Below are 11,982 nucleotides of genomic sequence, written 5' to 3'. Positions count from 1 at the left end.
TGCTGTATTTTTGGCTTTGGAGAGTGATTTTACCTGTGCAGCCGTGATTCCATGAACTTTACATTCTTCTGGTATAGAGATGGGCCCTTTAAGGGGTGAGAGAGGGGTAAAGTTTGCACTGAACTTATCTGCCAGGATGTTGGCAATATCAGTTGATTCTGTATATTTACTGCCATTGTGCTGTAACTCGAGAGCAGATCTCAGTGTTGCCCTTGAGATTCTTGACATAGCTATAGAATACTTTGTGGTTGTCTTTAAAATCAGTGGCGATTTTGTTTTCGTAACTAGCTTTGGAGGATTTTATGAGGGATCTCCGCTTCTTACTGTGGCTGACCAGGGAGTTCCTCCAATCATGGGATTTTACTCTTTTTTGCAACAGTTTCTTTCTTCTGTTGTAGAGTTTGTTTATGGCAGGGGACCACCAGATTGGCTTCCTTTTTTTGGATGTTAGCATCTTGGTTCTGTTAGGGATTGCATGATCCATGCACTCGTGTAATTGCTTATAAAATGCATTTGTATAGGATTCAGCAGTCGTACTACTGCTGTCTGTCCATCAGCATGGGTGTCATGAAGTTTGCCACTTCTGTCTTAAGAAGTGTGAAGTTGGCCCTCGAGTAAGTGCATTTTGAGGTTTAGACTTACAGCATTGAGTAGCATTACCCTCAGATTTTGCTTGCTTGTACCTGTTACAGTGGTGAATTTGTCATATGAACCTTGCCTAAAAAGGCACTATAGGGGTGGCAAGAGCCTTAGCCAGTATCTGGAATCCCAAGGGCGACAGGTGCAGGCCATCTCTGGCAAAGCATCGTGGTTTGTCGATCATGTCATCCCAGGCAGACAGATACTGGATCCCCTTAGAATGACACCAGAAGCTTGGCCAATTGTTGAAGTCAGTCATTTTGTCCTTGTACTGTGGTATCATTCCCGGTGATGGCAGGATGCTACTCAGGGCTAGGGTCATACCTGCCTGGGCTACAAGATTGGGCAGCTCCTCCATGTCTCTTTTCATGTAGTCCAGGGAGGTACGTCTCAGGTCATTCATACCAACATGGACAATGACAGAGTCATATTTGTACTTGTTGTGGAGTGACCTGAGTGCGTGTATTATGTGATGGATCCTGACACCAGACAGGCAGCTGACAGTAACGTTCTCCTTGTTTAGCCTAGTGAGTGGAACATCAGTATGCCTGACTATAGAGTCACCTATGACTAGAGTGTTGGGTACGTTGTTATGCCTTATGGGGGAATGTACAGCTTACATACAGGAAATATGCATATGTGTGTGCGTGTGTACATATATATATATATATATATATATATATATATATTATACTAGTGGGAACAATATGCAGTGAAAAGGGCACTAGAATAATTTTTTGGCAGCATGCTTGGGTCAGAACTCACTCCCCTGGACAGTCCTTGTGACTGGGTAACAGGCAGCATCTTCCATCTCTGTTCCTACCTTCTGTTGTTGCTGCCTGCCCAACATGTAATCTCCATGGTCCAAGATTACATGTGCGTCCCTTCTAAGTGATGGCTACCCTGGTATGCCATTTCCTTCTATAATGTCTTATGTGTCTGCTTTAATTTGCTCACCAGTTACCTTTCCTCATTTCCAAGCCTTGTCAACTGTTTTCCTAGTGCTCATCTTCAGACTATGCCGTGCATCTTTAAATTCCAGAAAACACACAATGGACTCTTCCTCTGCTTTCACAAACTTATAAATATTTACAAATATATACAAATTAAAAGAAAAATGTTTATTTCTCCTAAACAACTCCACCTGCACATACCCTGTTTCTGAAAACTTTTCTACCACCATGACAGTATGAAAGGGAATGCATGAAGCAAGCATGGGAAGAAATATTTAATAATAAGATGGGAGCAGAGAGAAATGTTATTTTAAATGGGACAAGGACTACCCAGGACGGGAAAAGTAAGTACAGTTGTGTACACTTACCACAAATGTAGATTTGTACACTCATAGTGTACACTCAAACATCTACATTATGGTAAGTGTACACAACAGTACTAAGTTCTTCATGTTGCACTATTGCAGTTATCACATTTGGATTGATTCCCACAGCTGAGGAATGGGTGGAGGCAGTCAAGGAAACTAGGGGCTGGCTAGGATGCCCTGCAAGACTGCAGAGGCAAACCCTGCCCTGCATTGGGAGAACAGAGACAGGTGGTAATGCTTGGTAAAAGTGTGAACAGATGTCCATGTGGCAGACTCCAGGATGTCCCTAGTGGGGACTTCTCTGAGGAAAGCTGCAGAGGTGGAGGCTGCTCTGGTGGAGTGTGTCCTCACCCCTTTGGGGGGAGGCTTTCCATGTTGTTTGTAGCAAAAATGGATACAGTGTGCTATACATTTAGAAATGGTTTGTTTGGAGATGCCTTTGCCTTCTGCCCCTGTACCAAAGCTAACCAGCAATTGATCAGACTTTCTAAAGGATGTAGTCCTGTCTATATAGAATCTGGGCTGTCTGTGCACATCTAGAAAGTACAGAATCCTTTCCCCCTTGTTCTGGCGATTAGGAAAAGAGGTGGGCAAATGAATGGATTGGTTGAGAGACACACTGGACACCAGCTTGGGCATGAAGGTTGGGTTAGTTCTGAGGGATATCCTGTCTGCATGGAAGATGATGAGGGGTTCCACAGCCATGAGTGCTTGCAGCTCAGAGACTCTTCTGGCTGAAGTGATGACCAGAAGGAATGCTGTCTTCCAGGAGAGAATTTTTAGCTCTGCAGAAGAAGCTGGTTTGAAAGGGGGCAGGGTGAGCTTTTCCAATACAAATTTAAGGTCCCAAGCTGGTGTTGGTGCACTTCTGGATGGCCTGAAGTTGCTAGCCCCTCTTAGGAACTGTTTGATCAAAAGGTGTGAGAAGAGGGGCTGCTCAGTGGGAAAATGAGCAGAAATAGCAGAGGCGTGAATTTTTATAGAGGAGAAAGAGAGGCCACTGTGTAGTAGGTCAGCTAAGTAATCCAGGATGAGAGGGAGGGAGGGATGTGCTGTATTGGCTCTCTCAGCCTGTTTCCAGGTGCAGAACCTTTTCCATTTATCAGACTTTCTGATGCTGAGGCATCTGTCCTCACGGATAACATCCAGAACCTGTTGGCAGATTGGTTCGGGGTTAGGGAATAAGCCAAGCTGCCAAATTGAGTACCTGCAATTGGGGATGCATGAATTCCCCTTCCCTCTGGGTCAGGAGGTTTGGAATCTGAGGAAAATGCCATAGGGGCAGTGGGGACAGGCTGCACAGCAAGGGGTACCTGTGTTGCCAGGGCCAGTCTGGAGCTATAAGAATGGTCCTTGGTTTTTCCTCCTTTATTTTGAGCAGTACCCTGGGGATGAGAGGTAGCGGTGGAAAGGCATAGATTGACAGATTGACCCAGGGGAAGGACAGGACATTCACTTTCCAAGGCATGAAGTAATGCTCCCCAGTGCAGAATTTGCTGAGCTGATGGTTGGTGTGGGAGGCAAAGAGGTCGACCTTCGGGGTGCCCCATTTCTGAGTTATTAGGGTGAAGGTTCTTCTGTTGAGCTGCCACTCATGTGGGTCCAGAAGATTTCTGCTTAATTGGTCTGCCAGAGAGTTGAGAGAGCCTGGTAGGAATTGTGCTAACAGGTGTAGTTCCATGGCAGAGGCTGTGTGCCAAAGGGTCATGGCCAGCCTGCATAGAGGGTAGAAGTGAGTCCCTCCCTGTTTGTTGATGTACCACATCACATTGGTGTTGTCATTTTGATCAGGAGAGCCCATGGAGAGAAAAGGGGCTTGAAAGCTATCAATGCATGCTCACAGACATCATCTCTTTTTGAATGATGTGCAGAGGGATTTGCTGTGGGCATCATTGGCCCTGTATGCACCTGCCATCCAGGTGTGCACCCCAAGCATAGCCTGATGTGTCTGTGGTGAGGGTCTGGGCGACAGGGGGGTAAGTTAGAAAGGCAGTCCCTTTTTGTGGGAGCATGCTGTTGCTCACCAAAGAAAATCTTTTCTGAGGCAAGGAATTATAGGTAGAAGAGTTTCCAGGTCTTGAGAGTGTTGACACCAAAGACTTTTTTGGTACCACTGAAGTTTCCTAATATGCAGTTTGGCATATGGAATGAGTAATATGCAAGATGCCATGAACCCCAGAGCTTGCAGGATCTTCCTGGCAAATAGCTGGGGCCTGGTGGTTAGCTGAGAGAAGTAGGCTGTCACGAAAATTTGTTTCTCTGGTCTAAGGTATGCCATCTAGGATGCTGTGTCCAGACTTGCTCCCAGGAAGATTATCTTTTAGGTGGGCACCTGTTTGGATTACTTTTCGTTGATTGTGTACCCTAGGGTGGTTAGTAGGGTCTTCACAAAGGCCAGGTGCTTGAACAGCTTTTCCTGGCTGTCTGCCTGAATGAGGCAGTTGTCTAAGTATGGGTAAATCTGAATATTTCTTTGTCTGCAAAGAGAAATGGCCAGAGCCAGACATTTTGTGAAAACTCTGGGAGCAGTAGATAAACCAAAGGGAAGTGCAGAGAACTGAAAGTGTTGAGATCCTGCCCTAAAATGGAGATATTTCCTACATGATTCCCTGATAGGAATGTGGAGGTAGGCCTCTTTTAGATCTATGGTGGCTAGCCAAGCATCCTTAGAGAACATGGGTGGCAGTTGCTGGAGGGTGAGCATTTTGAATTTTGGGATCACCAGGAAGGTGTTTAGAATGGATAGATCGAGGATGGGGTGCCAGGTGCCCTCTTTTCTAGGCACCAGAAAAAGTCTGGAGTAGAAACCTTGGGCTATCTGTTCTGCAGGAATGTGCTCTACTGCCCTCATAAAGAGCAGGGAAAGGATTGGCTTTTGAGCCTCTGCCCACTGGTTTGGTGGTAGATCTGGGAACCCTTTTGGGGTTGGAAGGGTATGGAAGGAACATTTGCATCCCTGAGACACTATGTTCAGTACCCAGTGGTCGTTGATAATGGTGGCCCAGGTGCTTGAGTGAAAGGAGAGTTTTCCTCCTAGGGGTAAGTGAAGGTGGGCAGAGGGAGGGAGTGGGGGATGTGAGTCATTGTGTGTTCTTACCATAAGGGGGTGCCTTAGAACTCCCTGGTTTCGAAGTGCAGGTAGTCCACTGCTTAGATCTCTGCATTCTCTGTGGCTGCTGTCTGGGGGGAGGTCTGGTTCCATGGGACTTAGGCTGGGCTAGCTTACTGGGAGCAGGAAAGGACCAGTGTTTGGAAGGACAATGTCTGCTGAACCTAGGGGGCTGGACCCACAAGAAATCCTTAACTGTTTGCATAGATTTTGCTTTTTCTTCCATCTTTTTAAGACCTCTTCTACCTTAGTGCCAAATAAGTTATCTTTGTGCAAGGGGGCATCCAACAATTTAGATGTGACATGGTCTGGCAGGGGCTGTTCCTTAAGTCATGCATGCCTTCTAATGACAGATCCACTGACTGCTGCCCTACAAGAAGCTTCTAGGACATCAAATCTGCAGTGCAAGGTGTGTTTAGTTACTTGACTTGCAGAATGCATTAACTCTTGTAATTCTTTAGATTCTGCCCAAGCAGAAAAGGAAGACAATTTTTGTTTAAGGAGTTCCAGGGTATGTTGCTGAAATTTCAGCATACGGAACTGACAATTTAGTGCCCTGATAGCAAGAGTAGCTGAGGTGTATACTTTTTTACCCCATCTGTCCAGTGCTCGGGAATCCCTATCTGAGGGTGGTGGGATTCTTACCAGAGTTTGCTTTAATCCCTTTAGGCCCTTGAGAAATGACCTCAGGGTCAGCAGTAGGATTTTTAAAAAGATATTTGTGTGAGTCAGGGACCCCATAGTACCTGTCTGGTTTTCTGGGAGCAGGAGGGAGGGTGTCAGGAGTCGATCTGGATTCCAGGAAAACATCCTCCACAACATCCAGGACTGGGGGGATGGCCAAGGGTCTGTGTTGTGAAAGATCTAGGAATTCCCAGCGTCTCTTTTTTGGACCAAGAGTAGTCTTGACTCTCCCATTGGAAATGCTCCCTTAAGGTATGCAGGGTTTCCCCAAAGGAAAAATCCTCTGGGTGAAGAGGCTAAAGGAATGGAATCCTCTGCATCAGAATCCTCAGAAGTGGAAATGGGTTGCATGTCTTCATATTCAGATGCATCAGATTCAGTTTACTCAAAACTACAGGGGACAGATCTCCTTTCCTTTTGTAGGGGGTAGCTTGAATTTCCCGATCAGCATGATAAAGTCTTCTGCCATTTTAAGTATTTGAGACTGAGGCAAGGAAGCAGGCCCCTGAGATTAGGTCATAGGTTTCTTTTGAGCGGTTCGTACTCTGGGCCTTAGAAACTCAGTCATTTTTGTAAGAATGGTAGTTGTGAAAGAAGACATCGGTTTGTGTCGAAAACAGGTAGTGCGAAGAACTTCCTCGGAAGCCTGTGTCTGCTCAGCGGCTCCGGACCCATCCAAGGTAGAGATAACTGCAGGATCCTTAGTCAAAGAAGAGTTTTGCGGCATACCGGACTCTGAAAGGGTCTCGGTTGCGGCTTGTGAATCCACAGAAGCGGGCATCAGGGGTGCGAATGCACCTCACTGAGGACCGGAAAGCTGATGACTAGCTTAACCGAAGCATCTTCGGTAGGTTTGGACCTGTGCAGTCTGTCTCTGTCTTTATCTTTACGTTTTTTCAGAAGATCTGCTGTCGGATGGCTACCAAAGCCATATCGGAATTCAAAGACTGTAAGCGAAAATATCTGGCTACAATAAGGGCCCGACAACGGACAGTTCTGGTGTTAAAGCACAGAAGCGACAACGGGGGACGTCGTGGTCTGGGCCTAAACAAGTGACGCAGTAAGAATGGAAGTCTCTGTGTGGTATTCGCTTTCCACAGGCGAGACAATTATCAACTTTTTCTGACATCGGTTAGTGCAAGAGAAAAGGATCCCCATTGGGGTACTTAGCTTCAGAAGACTTCAGCGTCAATTCGGTAGATGAAAACTCAGGTAAGCAGCCGACCGGCACTCGTGCGAACTGCTTCGGGCCTCATGGCTAGAAAGACTGATGTAATGGCATCAGCTGCCTTACTTTATACTACTGATGACCTGACATCAGTCCTGAAGTGACAGCAACCGACGCAGAAATACTAAGTCTCTGGTATTCGGGCAGGGATAACCCAAATGTGATGACTGCAACAGTGAAACACAAAGAACATCTATAGTATATAACAATGCTTGCTTTATGCCTTTCCTTTCATACTGTCCTACTGTTCTCTGTTTCTCCCTTTGGTATTTAAGTTGTAGGGTATGCTCCGACACTTATATCCCCACCCCACACCCACTGGAGAGGGTGGTTGGTTCAGAATCAAAAGTGTTGAATGAGTGAGGCTGAGTGGAGAGATGGAGTTGATATACTAGAATATGTGCAAAATCCAGTAATCAAGAGATATGAAACACTAGTGGAGACAATGTGGGAGAATTATGCAAATGAGGGAAGGCACATATTAGGAAACAAGGATGGTGGCTAGTTTCATTTCTGGAAGAACTATGGTAAAATGATTGTACTTCTCAAAATGCTTACCAAAGAAGACCAAATAAGGCAAGTAACAGTAATAGAGCATACAGAAATGAGTTCTGGAGTGAATTGCGTAAGTGCAGGCAATATTTAAAATAAGAATGTGGGGCCATGGAACAATGTTAATTTAAATGGGACAAGGGCTGATTAGGATGGAAAAGGAGTACAGTGCATTCTAATAAAAGTATGATAGATAAAAGGCCTGTATAACTGGGGACTGTGAGGAGGTAGGAAGAAAAAAAGGTGGGTGGGTGGAAAATAAAACAAAGAGGTTAAGAGAGTAAGGGTAAAACGCACAGGATGAGATTAGTGGAGAAAGAATGTAAGGAAGTCAATGACAATAAAAGAAAAAGACTGACTATAGGGGGAAAAAGAAAGATGAAATGGAAGGACAGGGGCAGTGCATGGACTGATGTCAAAAAAGATGAGAAGATAATTAATGAGCAGAGGTGAATAAGTGAAATGATGAGACTTTTGAAAGTAGGGGAATAAAATTAGTGAAGGGGAGAGACTGACTAGATGTGTATTTTGGTGTAGGCTAATGGCTGGGAAAGTGGACCACACAATAAAGGTTTACAACACATGTACGCACTGCTGAGTGCTAAAAAAAAGAAGACATTAAACAACGTCAGTGGTGAAACAAATTTGTAAGCTAGAACAGCATACTGAATTTGCAGTAACGCCATACCTTCAAACTGCTAATGATTAGTGATTTATGGTTTTAACAGAAAAAAAAACCAGAAACAGCATAAGCCCTGATATTAAAAAATGGCTACACACTGCCTATAGCAATCTGAGCACAGCTTTCTTAATGAAAAAGGCAACCACTTTAATGAAAATGGAATGCCTAAGCTACTGCAGTATTGCCCCATGTCAGTGCAGGGCAGAGTAACAATGAAGAGTGTCTTGAAAAGAACGAAGAAATACCAAACTTTCACTGCTAATCCAGTGAAGCTCCCTGTATGGATTTTTGTGGTATGTAGTCCACTGCTTTCTGGTAACAGCAGGATAATGTGGAATATTCAAACTTTATTTAAAATGCCTGACGAACTACATTGTGCATCTGTAAATACAAGCAAATACACAATGGACTTCTGCGATGATCCTGGATTCTGGGAACTGTATTGTGTTCCTTCATAATCACTGAAAACGTTTATGCATTGGAGATCGAGTTAGATTCATAAACATGTCAGAATGGTACAAATTCTATACTTAATGTTTGTTTGTCTTTTGGCTTTTCCCGGTTAGGGGTCGCCACAGCGGAACTCCGGTCCGCATTTGATTGGCAGTTGTTTTTTATGGTGTCGAGTTGCCAGCCCAACACCCAACCTTCAATGAAGGCACGCCCATTCAACACATGTCTTTCGAATGCTCACTCGACCGCAGGGAGGACATGCAGACTCCACACAATGTAGTCTCCTCAAATTTGTCAAACATATTTCTTTATAACTCCCCACATTTATGACAGCAAACATCTTCAACTGCTGCTAAAATATTTCTTTTTATGTTGCAATTTGCAATTCCTTTGTCAGTATACAATCTCATCTTTCACACAGGAGTTTACATTGGCTCCTTATTAAAATGGCAGCATTAGTAACACTGAGTTCCAACATGCTGAACCCTCTCCACACTGAAAATGTAGAAGATCAGCAAATACCTAACATCACTCTTCTCTTTTAAACTTCTTTCTTGTGGGAAGAAGCCCCCTGCACCACCCAAGCTTATACAGTGGATATAAGAAGTGTACACACCCCTGGTAAAATGCCAGGTTTTTGTGAGAGAAAAAAATTAGACCACAATAAATCATTTCAAAACTTTTCCCACCTTTAATGTGACCTATAACCTGTACAATTCAATTGAACAAAACAAATCTGTTAGGGGAAAAAATATAGAAAATAAAAAACGTACAATAAGCTGGTTGCATAAGTGTGCACACCCTTAAACTAATGCTTTGTTGAAGCACCTTTTGATTTAATTATAACATTCAGTCTTCTTGGGTAGGAGTCTATCAGCATGGCATATCTCGACTTGGCAATATTTGTCCACTCTTTCTTGCAAAAGCACTCCAAATCTGTCAGATTGTGAGGGCATCTCTTGTGCACAAGCCCTCTTCAGGTCACCCCACAGATTTTCTATTGGATTTAGGTCTGGGCTCTGGCTGGGCCATTCCAAAACTTTAATTTTCTTCTGGTGAAGCCATCCTTTCGCCGATTTGGATGTATGCTTGGGCTCATTGTTGTGTTGAAAAGTGTAATTCCTCTTCATCTTCAGCTTTCTAGCAGACAAGTGAAGGTTTTGGGTCAAAAGTGACTAGTATCTGGAACTGTTCATAATTCCCTTCACCTTGACTAAAGCACCAGTTCCAGCTGAAGAAAAGCAACCCCAAAGCATGATACTGTCACCACCATGCTTCACTGTGGGGATGGTGTTCTTTTGGTGATGCAAAGTGTTGTTTTTGCGCCAAACCTACCTTTTGGAATTGTGGCCAAAAATTTTAACCTTGGTCTCATCAGACCATAACACATTTTCCCACATGCTTTTAGGAGACTTGATGTACTGTTTTGCAAATTTTAGCCGGGGTCAGTTTTCGACTCATCAATTTTGGAGGGATGTCCAGTTCTTTGCAACATCACTGTTGTCCCATATTTTCTCCACTTTTTGATGACTGTCGTCACTGCATTCCATGGTATAGCCAATGCTGTGGAAATTATTTTTGTACCCTTCTCCTGACTGATACCTTTCAACAATGAGATCCCTTTGATGCTTTGTAAGCTCTCTGTGAATCATGGCTTTTGCTGTAGCAGGCAACTGAGAAAATGTCAGGAAAATCCTACTAGGACAGCTGAACTTTATTTGGGATTAATCAGTCTCTTTAATTGATGGCAGGTTAAACCTACCTTTTGGAATTGTGGCCAAAAATTTTAACCTTGGTCTCATCAGACCATAACACATGGTAGGTTGACTGATTGACCCAAGAAGACTGAATGCTGTAATTAAATCAAAAGGTGCTTCAACAAAGTATTAGTTTAAGGGTGTGCACCCTTATGCAACCAGCTTATTGTACGTTTTTTTATTTTTTATATTTTTCTCCCAACAGATTTGTTTTTCAATTGAATTGTACAGGTTATAGGTCACATTAAAGGTGGGAACATTTTTGAAATGATTTATTGTGGTCTCATTTTATATCACAAAAAAAATGGCATTTTAACAGGGGTGTGTACAATTTTTATATCCACTGTATATACTAATTCTGAGATTACCACACCTCTGAGAAAAATGAATATTCTGAGAAATTGCCTATTTGGACTCAATATATGCCATTCAGTCTTAGCATTATGAGACTTGTTAAAATGGGTCCCAGGATTTCAAATGGTTATCATTTACATTTCTGTTTACTCATCCATGTATTAGTTTAAGGGTGTGCACACTTATGCAACCATTTCTGTTTACTCATCCATGAAGCGATGCCATGAAAGGCTGTCAACAATTCTGTGTTAAAGTCTTAAAACACTAAACTTGGAATGTTTACAAATTTCTCATGGAAAAAAAAAAGAAGCTTCCAAGGTTCTACTGTGAAGGACAGAAAGAATGGAGACACACAGACTTGAAAATATGATGACAAGTTATTAATCACAAGTGAAACAATGTTTTATCAACACTGACTCCGATATTCTGTTGCTTTACAAAATGATGTTTACAACCTCAACATTTAATGCATTTTATCTTGCGTTAATAATGTTCTTTCTGCACGGCACACTGTGAATGCACAGCATTTGTCACTTAGTTTAGAATGTTTTCAACACAACACTCCATTTTTTGGCAAGATGAATTCTTGCATGAAGATCATCTTTTTCATGGCACAGTACTATAAAAATGTTTAGCCTCTCTGATATAATTTTTAAAAACGTTACAAGACAATGTAACATTTAGCAAATGCATGCTTGCAACTGGGAAGATCATAATCATTCTTCAATTATTTTGCCTGCAGACTTACTGGTTCTGCCACAGTGTGCAATATGTATTCTAACATTATCTATATTTAATAGTACACTACCTGTGTGAATGCGAATATGCCGCTGTAATGCTCCAGGATCTGCAAAAGGACGCTGGCAATGGACACATATATAAGGTTTCTCTCCACTATGTATTCGAAGATGTCTTTTCAGATTGCCTAAAAGAGGACAAAACAGTTAAATGAAAAGAAAGTGGAGTTAACAGATCCTGAAGTATAACTACTGCATAACAGAAATATTACAGAAGAACACACACTTGTTCTAGTACATGTCAGAATTAAAAGTTACTTGACATTTATTTCTCATCCTTTTAACAGAACCACACATAAGTATTATTGTGTAAGTAAATGTACCACAGCATTAGACATTTCAATGAACACTGCTGCAATAGCCCAAAATGCATGGGTTATACCCTGTATAGGATACAACAGCTGGC

At 42.9% G+C, this 11,982-nt stretch overlaps 1 protein-coding gene across 1 annotated transcript in view; it reads right to left on the bottom strand.

Moving 5' to 3' along the window:
* Nucleotides 1-11,982, bottom strand: part of ZBTB17 (zinc finger and BTB domain containing 17) — a gene marked incomplete in the record, with an annotated part of 1,293,515 nt that overhangs the window by 561,571 nt on the left and 719,962 nt on the right. The window contains 1 exon segment of the mRNA XM_044060452.1: nucleotides 11,588-11,704. Within this exon segment, the coding sequence (XP_043916387.1) occupies nucleotides 11,588-11,704 (117 nt within the window).

This window comes from Protopterus annectens, chromosome 2.part0 (genome assembly GCF_019279795.1).
Source record: "Protopterus annectens isolate FY-2018-M chromosome 2.part0, PAN1.0, whole genome shotgun sequence".
Classification (NCBI taxonomy): domain Eukaryota; kingdom Metazoa; phylum Chordata; order Ceratodontiformes; family Protopteridae; genus Protopterus; species Protopterus annectens.
This window is presented reverse-complemented; position numbering and strand designations above follow the sequence as displayed.